The 15,501-nt window shown below is 55.3% G+C and overlaps 2 protein-coding genes across 5 annotated transcripts in view; both read left to right on the top strand.

Moving 5' to 3' along the window:
* Positions 1–337: 337 nt before the first annotated feature.
* Positions 338–6,222, top strand: DIRAS1 (DIRAS family GTPase 1). Of its 2 annotated transcripts, XM_043466168.1 has the most exons (3): positions 340–489; positions 1,129–1,200; positions 3,210–6,222. In XM_043466168.1, the coding sequence occupies exon 3, from the start codon at positions 3,280–3,282 to the stop codon at positions 3,874–3,876; it is 597 nt and encodes a 198-aa protein (XP_043322103.1). In that variant the 5' UTR covers positions 340–489; positions 1,129–1,200; positions 3,210–3,279; the 3' UTR covers positions 3,877–6,222. The 2 variants fall into 2 exon arrangements, with proteins under 2 accessions (XP_043322102.1, XP_043322103.1); XM_043466167.1 differs by lacking the exon at positions 1,129–1,200 and having other exon boundaries at positions 338–489.
* Positions 6,223–8,453: 2,231 nt separating this feature from the next.
* Positions 8,454–15,501, top strand: part of GNG7 (G protein subunit gamma 7) — a 137,381-nt gene continuing 130,333 nt past the window's right edge. For 2 of the 3 annotated variants that reach the window (XM_043466176.1, XM_043466175.1), the window contains exon 1: positions 8,454–8,574. The gene's annotated coding sequence lies outside the window, so the exon portion shown is untranslated. The remainder of the gene's footprint in view (positions 8,575–15,501) is intronic. The other variant, XM_043466172.1, reaches the window with a different exon arrangement.

Raw genomic sequence — 15,501 nt, 5'->3', positions numbered from 1 at the left:
TGGACCAGCCCAAGGGGTTGCCATTCTGTCCCTCAGTACCCTTATCTACAGTCCTGCCAGCGGGCCCCTTCTCTTTGCTCCTGGGTGCCCCTCATCTGGCCCAGCTGCTGGCTGCAGGGTGACCCTGGGGTGCTACAGCTTCATCCCGGAGAAGCCGACCCCACCCCCATTGCGTCCCTGGCAGCACTGTGTGTTTGCCAGGCGGCGATGTAGGGGCGGGGGTCTGAGCGAGGCCCGGGAGGGACTGTGCGCGCGCGGCCGGGCGCGGGGCGGCGGTGACCTTGGCCCGGGGCGCGGGTCCCGGGGGAGGGGCGGAGCGCGGCGCCCGGCGGCGGGCGGGGACGGGCGGGGACGGGCGCGGGCGCGGGCGCGGCGGCGGCGAAGGCAGCTCGGGCGGGCGGCGGCAGGCGTGCGGGGGGCGGCGGCGCCCAAGCGGACACGGAGCCGGTCAGCAGCAGCCGCGGCGGCGCTGCAGGGACGAGCGCCCAGGTAGGTGGCCAGGGCGGGGGGCGGGGGGCGCCAGGGCCCTCTGCATCACCCCGCGAGGCCCGCAGGTCCTCTCCCCGCGTGCCCCTCCTTTGTCTGAGCCCCACCCTCCGCGGCCGCGGGGCTGGGCCCTCCTCTCCGCCGAGCCCTCCACCGGAACCCCCTCCCCAGTCCGGCCGGGCCCTGGCTGGGCCTCCTTCCGCGCGCCCACCTTGGACAGCTCCCTTTTGGCATCACCCCTCCCCCACGGTACTGACCGGGAGCCCTTCGACCAAGCCAGCCCCTCCGGCCCACCGCAGCCCCTCCTCGGCCCGCCGTCAGGGCCTCTCCAGGAGGAGTCAGGTGGGCCCCGAGCTGGTCTCTCCCGACCACACACCCATTCAGCCCTTCCGCTCCCTCTTCAAGCCAAGCCCCTCATCCAGGAGCCCCTCCTCCGGTGGAAACCCCCTCCCCCATCATTTAGATCCTCCTTGGGCCAAGGGGAGCCCCTGGGCTGACCTCCCCCGACAGGCCCCTCTAGAGCAGGCCCTCTGTCATCAAACCCCTCATTGGTTAGGTAGTCCCTAAGTCAGACCCCCTTGGGGCAGCCAGCCCCTGCCCTCAAGCCCTCCCCTGAGCTGGGCCTGTTTTCTTGCACCTAAGGTCGCTCCAACCTTCCTCGCTGGACTCCGGGGCCCAGGACTGGGCAGTTTCGTCTGGCCTAGGAGTCTCAAGGTGGGCTGCCTTGCACAGGGGAAGGACCCCAGGCCTTGCAGCCAACCAGGGCCAGTTCAAACCCTGCTCTGCTCGGCCACTCCTCTGCTGTGACCTTGAGCCTGTGCCACCCCCTCTGGAGCCTCGGTGCCCACGGCCCCCTCCTCCCCCCACCCCAGCCCAGGGGAGGTGAGGGTGGGATTCAAATGGCACCCAGGGAGGCTCCTGGCATGGGTTTGGGGGTTATGGAACAGGGCTCCCGGTCAGAGATCCCAGGCCCCCATGGATCCCTCCTGGAGGACACCCCCGTGGACATGCCTGGAAGCCTGCTGGGGGGTCTGCACTCAGCTCAAGGCAAGGACTGGGTCGGGTCAGCCTAACCAATGGTAACCAGCCACCGCAGGTCCCTCGATCAGTCTGGGCGGTGCCTGGCTGCCAAGTGCTGAGCCCACTTCTTGGGGTGCTCACCCAGGAGAGGGCAGTAACTGCAGAGCAGGCTGCCAGCCCCACCAGCCACTGCCCCCCAATGCTATGCATTTCACCAAGATGCCTAACAGTCCCCCACGAGTTAGAGCTGCTAAAGCTCCTACAAGTTTGCCGGGCACGTCATTTGTGAGGTCTGTGTCAGCCGTTAGCTTCACTGTCTGTCTTTTTCTGACAAACCTGGTACTTTTGATCACTGAGAACGTGCCTTCCAAACCTGCCACCAGCCAGGTGCTTTACACCCTGGGTCCTTGAGATGGAGAATCATGTCTGTCCATCTTTACTGAGGGCTCTTGTGTGCCAGGCACCCGGCCAAGGGCTTTCTCCAGCATCTGGCACTCTTTGTCCCAGCACCTTCATGGAATGGGCACTGCAACTGCTCACATTTCACAGATGGGAACACTGAGGCTCGGGGACATCAATTTACTTACTGGGGTTTTCATTGCCAGGTCCATGTCGTTGGGTCTTGCATACCACATGCCCCCCCCACCCCCAATACCTGAGGTCAGTAGCATGGCCAGGGGGCAATCTTCCCATGTCTTCTCTATCTCATTGTAGAAACACCCCTCCATGCTGATGGACCCGCAGAGATGGCTGAGAGGAGGCAGGGAAGGGGTCTCTGCTGTTTCTATAGATAAGGATGCAGATGCTGGAGACAGGATTCCTGCCTTTTCACCCCCAGGCCACAGTTTTTCCCCCACCATCATCATTTTAGGAATTGCTGTGCTGTGTGACCTCCCAAGGTCACTGGACCTCTCTGAGCACAGAGGAGAGGACAGAGGATGAGAGGACTCCCTCGCAGAGAGTTCTGTTCCTACAGACACATCAGACCTGAGTGGCAGGCCAGACTGTAGTCTGGGTTTGGAGTTTAGGAAGTGGGGCTTTCTCTAAGCTTAGTTTAGTTTTCTCATCTACAACCTGGAAAACCAGCTTTATGATTTGCAAATTTTTGGACCTTTCGCACCAGGATCACACTTAGGGGATGTGGGAAGGAGAGCAGCTTTAAAATGCAAGTTCCCAGGACTGTGGCCCTGGACCAAAGGATTCACTGCTTCCAAGGCTGAGGCCCTGCCATCTGCATTTTTTTTTTTTCATCTGCATTTTAAAGATACCCCACCATGCAGCTCCCATGGGCTTGAGGGAGAGCAGAGAGCCTGTGATGGCTGGAGACAGGCATCACTTCACCTGTTTTGCAGAGGAGAAAACAGACTCAGGGTGGCAAGGCAGCTTGCCCCAGTCACAGACCCCGGGAAAAGCCAGTGCCTCCTGGGGGCTGGGGAGCGCACAGGTGGAGGAAGCTGTGGGTGTGCACCCCATGCCAGCATCTCCACGCTCCTTCCAGTCAAGTCTTTCCACACCCTGAAAGAAGCTCAAGCCCCAGATTTCATTGAGGGAAAGCAGACAGGCAGAGGGTGCGGCTCTGAATGGCAAAGTCAACCAGATCAACAGGGAGGCAGGAGAAATGCTGCCTCCTCCGAGAAGCCCACCCTTCCCACTCCCTCCCAACCTGGGTGGGCCTTTTGCATCTGACACTCCTCTCTGTGCAGGGTCGGTCTGGGGTTCTAGCAGCCACAGCTGCGAGCTCTCCCGGCCCCGCCCCCCACCCCCGCGTGGAAGATGCCTGAACAGAGCAACGACTACCGAGTGGTGGTGTTCGGGGCGGGCGGCGTGGGCAAGAGCTCGCTGGTGCTGCGCTTCGTCAAAGGCACGTTCCGGGACACCTACATCCCCACCATCGAGGACACCTACCGGCAGGTCATCAGCTGCGACAAGAGTGTGTGCACGCTGCAGATCACTGACACCACGGGCAGTCACCAGTTTCCGGCCATGCAGCGGCTGTCCATCTCCAAGGGCCATGCCTTCATCTTGGTCTTCTCGGTCACCAGCAAGCAGTCGCTGGAGGAGTTGGGCCCCATCTACAAGCTCATCGTGCAGATCAAGGGCAGCGTGGAGGACATCCCCGTCATGCTGGTGGGCAACAAGTGCGACGAGACCCAGCGGGAGGTAGACACCCGCGAGGCCCAGGCTGTGGCCCAGGAGTGGAAGTGCGCCTTCATGGAAACTTCAGCCAAGATGAACTACAACGTCAAGGAGCTATTCCAGGAGCTACTCACGCTGGAGACGCGCCGGAACATGAGCCTGAACATCGACGGCAAGCGCTCCAGCAAACAGAAGAGGACAGACCGCATCAAGGGCAAATGCATCCTCATGTGAGCCCAGAGAGCCCGTCACCGCCGCTGGCACCCCTTTGTCCCGGGCACAGGCCTCTCCCCAAGTCCTGTGCCCTCTTCCTCCTCCCTTTCTCCTCCTCTCCTGGCCTCTCTCCCATTTCTTCCACTTCTCTCCCTTCATCCACCATCTCCGGCAGGGAAACAGGCCTTGCCGAACCTGTGGCAGATCTGGGCTTGTGGCAATCCAGCTCGGTTGCATCACTCTGCGGTTCCCTCCCTCTTTGCCCCGACCCCCCATCCTGTCTGTATCCCCAGAAGGCGAGTGCTGGAGGTGGCCCCCATGATCTGCACGTGGGAAAACAGGCGTCGGGGGGGAAGCTGTTTGTCCTCATCTGGACTGAGGACGCCGGTTTTTTCCCCCATCTCCATGTCTGCCACTTCTGCCCCTTCCCCTTGGGTCCCCCCATTAGATCACTGTGACCTTGCTGGGGAGGAGGGAGTTGAAATGCACATGGACCTCAGATTTTGTTTTCTCCTATTTGGTGTTTAATATACACTCCCCTCCCCCTTCCATCCCTCATGACCTCTGACCTGGGCCCCCCCAACCCAGGTCCCAGACCACTCCTCTCGCCCCCATCCCCACAGCTTGGTGGGGGGCTTTGCGGGCTGGGTCTCAGGCTGCCAGGCAATAACCAAACAGGGCCCTCAGCAGTGCCCCACCAGCCTGGAATCCCACTCCACACCTGGCCTGGGCCTGGGGTGTAGGCAGAGGAGGCCCAGAACCGGCCAATGGCCACAGCACAACTCCAGGAGACTGTCTGGGATGAATATGGAGGGCCATCCTGGACACAGCCCATGGACAGAGAGCGACACAGCTTGTCACCACTGAGCCTTGGGCAGGGAGTTGGGGAGGGGGAGCTGGACCCTGTCAGAGGCAGGCATCCGGACTCAGCACTAGCAGGGTCCGTGGGGCTGGAGATGGAGCTCTGCCCAACCTGTTGCCTCCACCTACTAGGTCATGGGGGCTGCCCAGGAAGGCGTGTGTCCCGGAGTCCGGGTGTGCCTGCCACCCTGAGATTATGTTTTTGTAAGTGTCTAGATGACACCACACTCATGGGACCTGGTGAGGCTGTGTCGGCCAGTGTGAAGGTGACCTGTAGGCCTAGAGTGGTGTGGGGGGATCCCATGGGATGATAAACTGGGCACCTCGGTATGCTGGGCGGATGGCTTATGTCTAAGCATGTAAGGGGGGGCTCCTGTGTGTGTGACAGTATGCAGTGTGATCACAGTGTAGGGTGTATGGAGATGTGGGTCATGTGGTTACCAACAGGACTGGACACTTGTGACGGGTGACCTTGGCACCTGCAAGAGTGTGGCTGTACGTGGCTGCATTTTTGGGTGTGGGTGATGTGGTTTATTAATAGCAGAAAGCATTGGTAAACCTTTTCGTCCTGACTGAGGAATGCCACACCTGTTTCACTCTGTAGTAGGGTGTCTCTCAGCCTAACATCTGTATCCGTCAGTTGTTGCTAGGGAACACATGACCACAAACTCAGCAACTTGCAACAGCATGCATTTGTGGCCTCATCTGAAGGCATGATCAGGGATGGACCCACATCCCAGCTCATGTGCTCGTGGCAGCATTCAGTTGCCTGTGGTCCTGGGACGGAGGATCTCAGCTGCCTGTTTCCTGGGCCTCTCCCTGGAGCCATTTAGCAGCGCTGGTGTCATGAAGTGTGAGGAAGCTGTGTGTGTGTGTGTGTGTGTGTGTGTGTGCATGCGCACATGTGAAAGAGAGGCCCTGTAGCTGTTGTCATGTGACCAGGTGGACTGTATGTGGGTGAGAAGGATTGTTTGTGTCCATCTTGGTAGCAGTGTGTTTTTTGCCCTTGCGTCTGTGTGGCTGTTCATTCCACAAATATTTACTGGGTACACTGTGTGTGTGTGCATATGCACATGTGTGTCACTGCCCGGCATGTGGACAGGCCCATGGAAGAACAGGTAACATCCTATCTGGGTATAGCTGATCTCCCCTGGCCTGTGGTGGGTCCAGGGCCCACAGCAACTGGTGTTGACCCCTCCCACTTGAAGGTGCCAGAGAAAGTAGGGCTGGGCGGGGGCCTGCGGCCCTTTCTCAGGGACACACCCTGATAGCACAATCTCCCTGGGGCCCTGCCCGCCTCCAGGCCTCTCCTGCTCCAGGCCCTGCCCCGACCCTGGGGGACAGAGGGGTTCTGGGGACCGTGCCAGGCCATGCTTGCTGTGACCCCGCCCCTGCCCCTTTGCCCCCTCGCATGTGGGTGTCCCCCTGCCCCCTGTTGTGGGGGTCTGTGTAGCATTCACTCTAGAAATAGTCTTCCTGCAATAAAGTCGTGGATTCCACATTCCCCACCAGTGCGCCTTCTTTGGGGGTGGGGAAGTCAGCTCGCCACCTGGAAAGGATGAGGGACCAGAAGGATGGGGAGGTGTGGGGCAGAGCTGAGGGAGGGGGCTGTGGGAAGAGCTTGGACTGCTGTGAACAAGGACTCGGGGGCACCGTGGGGACATTTCAGTGCTTCTCCTCTGTGGTCCCCTCTGGAGATCTCACAGGCCCTGCTGGACCAAGTACTTACTGCAGTCAGTGAAGGGGCTCTGGCAGGCATGATGATCCCCATATTATGTGGGGGGAAAACCTGCAGGGCCTCAGCTTTCCCATCTGCTAGATGGCTCAGGACAGAATTTGCAAATTTATTTTTTTAAAACTTTATTTATTTGACTACACTGGGTCTTTGTTGCGGCACATGGGATCTTTAGTTGAGGCATGTGGGGTCTAGCTCAAACCCAGGCCCCTGGCACTGGCAGCTCAGAGTCTTAGCCACTGAACTACTAAGCAAGTTCCCAAGTTTGCCAATTGACAAGTGGGGCTGGGGCTAGAAGGAAAAGCAAAGCAATGTCCCCACGGTGCCCCAGCGTGAGGAGAATGAAGCTCTCTCCACGAGTGAGGGAAAAAAAAATACTCAAGTCATCTAGATATATATATTTTAATGCAATATTTAATGCAAAGGAATCCATGATGAGCAAAACATCACTATTTGAAATAAAGATAGGATCTGACAGGGCTGGGGCTAGAGGGTAGCAAGGGAGCTGGTGTGCACAAACACAGAATCAAATCTTGTCTTTCTTTAAACTGTAGTTATTTTGTTCACCATGGATTATTTCTACATCTATTTTTAATTTTTAAAATATGACATTTATGGGGAATTCCCTGCCAGTCCAGTGGTTAAGACTCTGAGCTTCCAGTGCAAGGGGTGCAGGTTCGATCCCTGATAGGGGAACTAAGATCCCACAAGCTGCACACCCTGTGGCCAAAAATTTAAAAAAAGACATTATAAATATTATATAATAGTGTTTATCTTGATGGTGAATGTTTGGGGACACCCCTTTAGGTTCTGGATTTGAGAAAAGTGTCTCACTTCCCTTGCCCCAGCCCTGCCTGAATCTGTCTTTGGGGCCACTGGCAATCAGTCCCTTTACCTGACATCTGAAGGAACTGCCAGACCTAATTTTTCAAGAGCTCCTGGAAATCTGAATTTCTTTTCATGAAACATCCTAGTTTTTCAATTTTGGCAACAAATTTAGAATTTTTACAGGATTTGGGGGCCACATCTTGCCTCGGGGCCACCAGTTGGCCACCCTTGTTCAGACAGTAATTTCTCCTGAGGGATGGAGCTGGGGAGGAAGATGCAGTCCCCAGATCTCTGGTTCTGTCTGTGCACTGCGGGGAGTGAGCAGGGAGATTCCTGCGGGGATGACAGCAGCCCTGGAGGGCCCAGCTGGTAGGCCAGCAGTTCAGATCAGAGAGTAACAGTGTTGCACAAAGTTCCTGATGTCCCACAGTACAATGGCTTCATCCTCCTGTATGAGAAACTCTCCTCTCCACGACTGCTGTATACTTTTAGAGACACACCAAATGCTTCCCAACATCACCAGGGGAGCATGTCAACAATGCACACTCCAGGGGTCCAGTTGCCTTCAGGGTTCTGGTTCATTCCATCTGGGTGAGGGCCCGTAAATCTGCATTTTACAATCGACTCAGGATATTATGAAACCCTGGACAGGGTTGGGCGAATGACCTTGAGTTTGACCTCTCTGAGACTCATTTTCCACCTCTGTAAAACGGGGATAATATCGTTTCTCCTCCTAGCTTTATGAGGACCATTCAAGGAGAGGAAGCAGTTATTATCATTGTACAGAGGTCAAGCGACAGATCGGAAGGGGACGTTACTACCCCCAAGTGAGCTAGGATACGGATTTGAACCCTCTATCTTACCCGGGATTTGAACTGGCAAATCGCCTCGCGCCTCCTTTACGTCAGTCACCAAGTCACCTCTGAAATTCAGCTGGACCCTCGCGGAGCGGTCCACCACAACGTACCTATTTGCATATTAGCATAGCCCCGCCCCCCGCGCATTCTTCCCTTGCGGGTGGCCAGCCGCGGTGCCACTCAGCGCTCCGCCTCCTGGCCCCGCCCGCACCCTACACCCCGCCCTCTCTCCCAGGCGCACCCTACCCCGCTGCCTGCTCTGCGCCCCGCCCCCAGCCCTAGCTCCTTTCGCCGGGGCTCTCGATTGGCCGCGTCAGCCTCCAGTGCCCGCCCCCCGCCCGCTGGCCCTGCCCCCGCAGAGGGGAGCGGGTGCTCGCCTGCCGGCGGTGGGTTCGGCTGTGCGGCGGGGCTGAGGCGGCCGTGGTGGCCCTATCGCAGGTAGGGGCGCTTGCCGCCGCTATTCGGGCCTGGGTCTGCCACCCCCGCCTCAAGCCCCCTGGGCAGGGCGCGGCTGGGGCGGAGGGGAGGCCTGGGAGGCTGCGGGTGGGGGAGCCCTCCTGGAACGGCTCCGATTTGGCTCGGGACGGAGTTGGAGGTCTGGGTCTGTGAGGAGGCGCCCAGGATTCTGGGCGGGAGCTGAGGGTCGGGTCTGTGAGGAGACACCGGGAATCCGGGCTGGAGTTGGGGGTCGGGGTCTGTGAGGAAGGACCAGGGATATGGGCTGGAGTTGGGGATCGGGGTCTGTGAGGAGACACCGGGGACCCGGGCTGGAGTTGGCGGTCCGGGTCTGTGAGGAGGCACTGGGGATCCGGGTTAGAGTTGGGGGTCAGGGTCTGTGGGGAGGGTCTGGGAATCCGGGCTGTAGTTGAAAGTCGGGGTTTGTGAGGAGGGTCTAGGAATCCGGACTGTAGTTGAAAGTCGGGGTCTGTGAGGAGAGTCTGGGAATCCGAGCTGGAGTTGGGGGCCGGGTTTCCTGAAGATGGGCTGGGCCCTGGATTGAGTTAGAGTTGGGGTCTGGAGCTGGGGGTTGAAGGTTAGCTGGGGAGGGGGCTGCTGATGGAGTTGAGGGTTGGAGTCCCTTGAGGAAGAAGAGACTGAGGCTGGGAATTTGGATTGGAGTTGGGGGTCGGGATCCACTGAAAGGAGGCTGGGGATCTGAGCTGGGCTGGGGCTCTGTCATTGGAGTTGGGGATTGGGCTAGAGCTGAGGCTCCAGGGTAGCAGGGGAGTGGACTGCGATGGAGTTGGTGATGGTGGAGGAACTTGGGGTCAGGGTGAGCTGGCATAGGGTCAGAGAGCAGACTTCGGGGGAACTGAGAGAAGTGGGGGGGGCAGTGTCAGGCTTCTTTCAGAAGGCATCGATGGCTGTTGGGAGAAACAGAGTGTCTATGAAGGATGAGAGAGTGAGGAGAGTGGAGAGAGGTGGGCTAGAGGCTGGGAGACCACCCTCCCACCCCCGCCCCCGCCAGGTGTTTTGCAAGAGGTTGACTATTCAGGAGGAAATGGAGGGGGTCTAGGTTTGAAGTCAGTAATGAGGATAGTAGAAGGGAGTTGCCCCCCACTTTGACTAATCATCTGGTGTAGGCAGAGACCCCTTGGTAACTCACTGAGCTGCAGACAATGGCTGCTGGACACACTGTTTGAGGTTTGTTTCTGGTGTGCAGGGCACAGAGGGGAAGTGGAAAGGCTTGTGTTGGTGGCTGAATTTTTCAGGAATTTGGGGAGTCAGAGTCAGGAATCAAAGTAGAAGTTTTGGGGACAATGATATTGAGGGAAGTGGGTGGCACTTGATTTTCCCTGTGAAGCGGGGGTTGCTCAGGGCTGGAATATGGGTGGGAGAAGACAGGTGTGATGAGCAGCAAAGAGCCTTCACCATTGCTGGATGTCAGCGAGGCAAATGCCAAGGTCTCAGACTTGCTCAGTTGCAGGCTATGGTCTTGCACAGGTTGAGAGTGGAGTGGGCTCTGATAGGTGGGCCTGCCTTCTCCTGTCCCCTCTGACTGCTCTCTTGGCTGTGTCACCTCTGGGGGTTTAGTTTATTCCTCTGTAAAATGGGAGTAATAAAACTGGAGCAGGTACCTCACAGGATCGCTGCGAGGGTGAAACGAGGAGATGCGTGTACCTCGCACACTCCTGGCACATGGCGAGGATACGTGCGTGTTGATAATAATGTTCTAAATTAAGGTTTATTGGGGGGGAGGAAGGTGGGTGGGTAGAATTACTGGGTTGTCAGGGAGGAGAGAGAAGAAATCACTTGGAGCTTGATTTCAGTCCCTCAATCTTGGGGTGCACATTAGAATCCCTTCTGGAGTTTTAAAAAAAGAATCTGCAAAAAAATTTTTTTCTTCACATTATTAAAAATGAGGGGAAAACAACAATGACAAAGGACAAGTCTACCTGGAACTGCCTGGATTCTGAAGCTTTATCAAGGAACAAGCACATCTACTTAAGAGAAAGCTTCTTGGGTTGTTCTGATGAAGTGTACACCACAGGGACCATTTGAATGTGTGCCATGAAGGGGGCCGCTGGGCCACAATTATATGCTCTTTAAATACATGAGCTTTACATGGGACTTCCCACTCTGCCTTCCAATGCAGGGGGCGTGAGTTCAACTCCTGGTTGAGGAATTAAGATCCCGCATGCTGCACACTGTGGCCAAAAAATAAACTAATAAAAATAAATATACGAAATTTATAAGTTGACTTCCTGTGATGGGCCAAGGTCTTTCCGCTTGTCAGTGCTCATAAACAGTGCACTGCTGGCCTTAATGCCAGGTCATCCTTTGTGGGGGGCCATCCTGGGCCCTGTGGAGTGAGGAGCAGCATCCTTGACCCCATCCACCCAATGCTAGGAGCACCTCCCCACCAGTGTGACAATGACAGATATCCCCAGACATTGCCCTCTGTCCCCAGGGGGCAGAATCACCCCTGGTGGAAACTCCCTGTTGGAAACAAAACTAAGTTATTTTCTCCTTTAAATATCTCATCTCGCCTTTCACCCTTGGGAAGTATGGCCATTCAGATTTGGGTTGGTTTTTATGTCATCTTGAGTTCTTTTGAGAGGAGAGAAACAAAAATCACACCACTTTTAGAAAAATTTAGAAATGCTGAATTCTTTCTAGGTGGGTCTTTCATGTGGCTTTCGAACACTTCTCCTGGTTTTGAGTATGGGATTAACTGGTCAGCTGCCAGCACTGAAAGAAGCCAACATTTGTGATTGTTTTCCTTGGTTGTAACTGAGTACAGGCGTCTTCCTCAGAAGCTTGAGTTCTTCAGATGGTTCTTGGTCTTTTACTGAAAATGATTGTAATCAGTGCCTTTGCTTTCTGCTCCATGTTTCATAAAGGCCAGGGCCCTATAGTTTGAAGGGAAAGACAACTGAATATGAATTACCCTGACACAGTAAGCTTTTTGCTTACTGAATGGAGGCATTTTTTTTTGGTATACCCTGTAGTAGTGTAAAAAGCACCTTCTTCCCTTCAAGATGTCATTACAAGTTTTCTCATTTGCATTTGGTAATAAATAATTATCTTTAAAATAGTATTTTCTGGGGCATTTGTGTGTGTGTTATTTTTTGTCGGGGGGCTGTGCCATGGGTCGTGCGGGATCTTAGTTCCCCAACCAGGGGTTGAACCCATATCCCCTGCAGTGGAAGCTCAGAGTCTTAACCACTGGACCTCCAGGGAAGTCCTGGGCAATTAAATTCTTGAAACTCCTTTGTAGTTTCTTAGAGAAGCATGGTTGGGCCTGGTCTCCATGACTTTGGAACTTCCTGGAGCTTTCTAGAGGGGATGGTTCCCAGGACAGTTGTGTGATTGCAGGGTGTGGACACGAACTTCTCTTTCCATTGCTCCCCTACAGGTGGCTGTGTCTTCACAGCCCAAGGATGATCAGCCGAGCTGTGTCTTTGTCCTGGGAAGGTTTGTCTTCTTCAGTCTTCTGTCCTTGACGATGTCAAGGTTCACCATGTTCAATGCTCACTTCAATAGCTCTGGACCTCACTTTTCACCACTTCCCTCTCATGCTGTCCTTGGGCATGGCCTCTCTTTCTCTCTTCAGGGTCTAGAAGAAAGGTGGGTGACTTGTCCCAGCCGCTCAGTTCCCGCCATCTCCTCTTCCATCCTGTGACGTTGCTTCTTGTCCCACTAGCTGGCAGGCAGGGGGGCTGGTGGGCCGCTCTGAGACTCTTCTAGGAAAATTACTAGTTCTCCTGGTGGGTGCGGACATGTCTGACTCTTTGCAACCCCATGGACAGTAGCCCACCAGGTTCCTCTGTCCATGGGATTTTCCAGGCAAGAATACTGGAATGGGTTGCCACTTCCTTCTCCAGGGGATCTTCCCCGACCCGGGGATCAAATCTGAGTCTCCTGAGTTTCTTGTTTTTCTTTCCTTTTCTCTTCTTCATTTTTGTCTTGCGTTTCTTGCATTGGCAGGCAGATTCTTTACCACTGTGCCACCTGGGAAGCAAGTTCTCCTAGAGAACCTTGCAAAGGGAAAAAGTCTTACTGCTTATTTCTTAAATGGAGGTACAATTGCCACATCATAAAACTCAGCCAGTTTAGCACACACTTCAGTTTTTTTGTAAGTTTATGAGTTTTGCAACCATCTCCATAAACCTGACTTAGAACCTTCCAGTACTCCAGTAAGACCTCCATCCCCATGAGCAGTCACCCCCACCCCCTCCCTAGCCCCTGACCACCAAGAACCCACTCTCTGTGTCTGTGGATCAGCCTGTTCTGGGCATTTCTCATCAGTGGAATCACACCCTGTGTGTCCTGTGTCTGCTTCTCTCACTGCCTATCGTGTTCTCAGGGTCTGTCCACGTGATAGTGTCAGGGCTTCTCCTTTTCATGGCTGAGTGACGTTCCCGTGTGAAAGGACACATGTGTTTATCTGTTCACTTGTTGGTGGACATCTGGGCTGCTCCTGCGTTTTGGCGGTGAAGAATCGGTCTGCTGTGTCAATGGCTTCTTTCCTGAGCATTTGACAGCCCTCCAAACTAAAGCTCCATAGTGGGGGGTCGTTCAGGCATGAGCCCACTGGTTCTCTTTCTCTTTCTCTTGTCTGCATTTCTTCCCTCATTGAGTTAAATGCTTCCCTGTTTCTTGCTCAGAATATCCCAGCCGGCAGATGAGCCTCTAGTCTCTCCTGCTCTGGTAGGTTGACCCTCACCCCCACCATAACCAGAATCTTCTGTCTAAAACTGAGATTGGTTCATTATTTTCCCTGCCATCTTCATCAACTCATCACCCACTCGACAAAATCAAATTGCTCCCCATGTGGGGAGTCGGCCCCACCCCACCTTTGGGCTGACCTTCACTTTGACTCCAGGAACGGCCCCTCCCACTCTGCCCACCCAGCGCATGCCCTCAGCTTTCCTGGATGGTGCAGTTTGCTGTCTCCTTTGTCTGAAACCTTCCTTCCTTCCTTCCTCTCCCCAACAAAGGCTGGTTGTGTGCCTATTTTAAGCTTCAGACCGGGTGCCAGGCGCCGGGAGCACCACGTGAATGAAACGCTTGTGTGTGTGCGGGGGGCGGTGTGGAGACGGGCCCCTGGGGCCATCCTGTCCCTGGCCCGGCTCTCTGAGTCAGGGTCCCTGGAGGGTGGCGGGGCTGGGGGCCCAGGGCTGTGTATTTCATTAGCTTCCCAGGTGTGCAGTGAGAGGAAGCAGTCTTTCAGGGCACAGAGACGTGGGGGTGACACCTGTGCCCAGGACATCGAAGGAAGAGGCCAGAGAGGTCTGTGCTGAGAAGTTTGCTAGGAGACAGGTTGGGGTGAGGATGCAGTCATCATGGGCAGAGTCTCCCTCCTCCCCAGCACTCTGGACAGCAGGCCTGGTCATCCTGTCTGGGGGGGCCCTCCTGGGCACCGTGCCTGTGGAGCAGCCTCCCAGCCCCTGCCCCCTGCATGCCAGATGCAGTGCCAAGGGAGAAAGACTGATTTGTAGAAATTTCTCCTTTTTTGGAATTTCTGAAAGTTAACTGTTTGGAGATGATAAAATACAAAAAAGTGACCCATCTTTGCTGCATGACAATTAGTTGAGAGTCTGCTTTTCATAACCATGGGTGTGGGTGGGTGTGTACATGTGTTTTCCGCGCCTCTGTGCTGACATGAGGAGGTGCCAGGGGGAGGGGCCAGGTGAATCTGGGATGCAAATGAATCTGCAACCTGCCTGGTAGCTTCGTGATGGTGACCACTGGTCACATCTTGTCCTTTGTTGTCAAGGCCATGACCTTGGCCCCTGCCTTCTTAAGAAACCCCTTAATTTAGTGGACTAAAAAGTCAAGAGAAATCAAAGACAGGAGGTGAATCGGGCCAAGTCCATGTAGCTCCCAGGCTGGACAGACAGGCGGTTGCTGGGGGATGGGGCAGGGTGGGGGGAGGTTGAGAAATAATGCGCCAACCCTAGCAACCTTGTCTTTGGCTAATTGTGTGACTTTCCTGGGGCCCCCATTACAAAGCACCACAGACCACGTGGCCTGAAGCAACAGAAATCTCTCTTTTCCCAGTCCTAGAGGTCAGAAGTCTGCAATCCTTGTGGACAGAGCCATGCTCCCCCTGGGGCCCCCAGATCAGGGGCTCTCTTGCCTCTTCCGGCTTCTGGAAGGTGGTGTGTGTGTGTACGTGTGTGCTCAGTCCCTCAGTCGTGTCCGACTCTTTGAGACCCTTTGGACTGTAGCTCGCCAGGCTCCTCTGTCCATGGGATTTTCCAGGCAAGGATACTAGAGTGCGTTGCCATTTCCTTCTCCAGGGGATCTTCCTGAGCCAGGGATCAAACCCGCATCTCCCTTCGTCTCCTGCATTGCAATCAGAGTCTTTACCACTGAGCTAACTGGTAAAGTCAATTCTCTTTTCCTCTGAGAAGGGAAACCCTTCTGAAAGATCGTGGTTGCCAGCAACCCCTAGTGCCCGGTGGCTCACAGACATATTACTCTGGTCTCTGCCCATGTTGTCACATGGCCTTCACCCTATGTGTCTGTCAGAGAAAACCCAGACCTGGACAGTAGTTACAACAGTAAAAACAAGAGTTTACCCAGAAATGATTGCAGTGGGGAAAAGAAACCTCATTTTAGAACTGGGCTCCACTCTGAATACAGTGCAGACTAGTGGCAATGAGTAGCCAAGGAGCAGGTGAGGGTCAGGGGATGGAAGATTGCCAAGAGGAAGCACTGGGGGAATTCTGGATAAGGGATCTCTCAGATTCCGGGTGCAGACATTAGCTGGGGGAGGAGCTGAGGAGCACAGTGAAGTATGGGGGTGATCAGATGTAGAAACTGGTGGGAATCTCAGTCCATCAACTTAGCAGGATTCTTGCTGAAATTGTACATTGTAGAGATGAACATGGGACCCAAACGGTGAGGCCCCAT

The sequence above is a fragment of the Cervus canadensis genome, chromosome 4 (assembly GCF_019320065.1).
Source record: "Cervus canadensis isolate Bull #8, Minnesota chromosome 4, ASM1932006v1, whole genome shotgun sequence".
Lineage (NCBI taxonomy): Eukaryota > Metazoa > Chordata > Mammalia > Artiodactyla > Cervidae > Cervus > Cervus canadensis.
Note: the sequence above shows the minus strand (reverse complement) of the source record. Positions and strands in the feature narration are given on the sequence as shown.

Bases quoted from the DNA above. Each gene is read 5' to 3' on its own strand.
- DIRAS1 (XM_043466167.1), top strand. From the start codon at position 3,280: ATGCCTGAACAGAGCAACGACTACCGAGTGGTGGTGTTCGGGGCGGGC.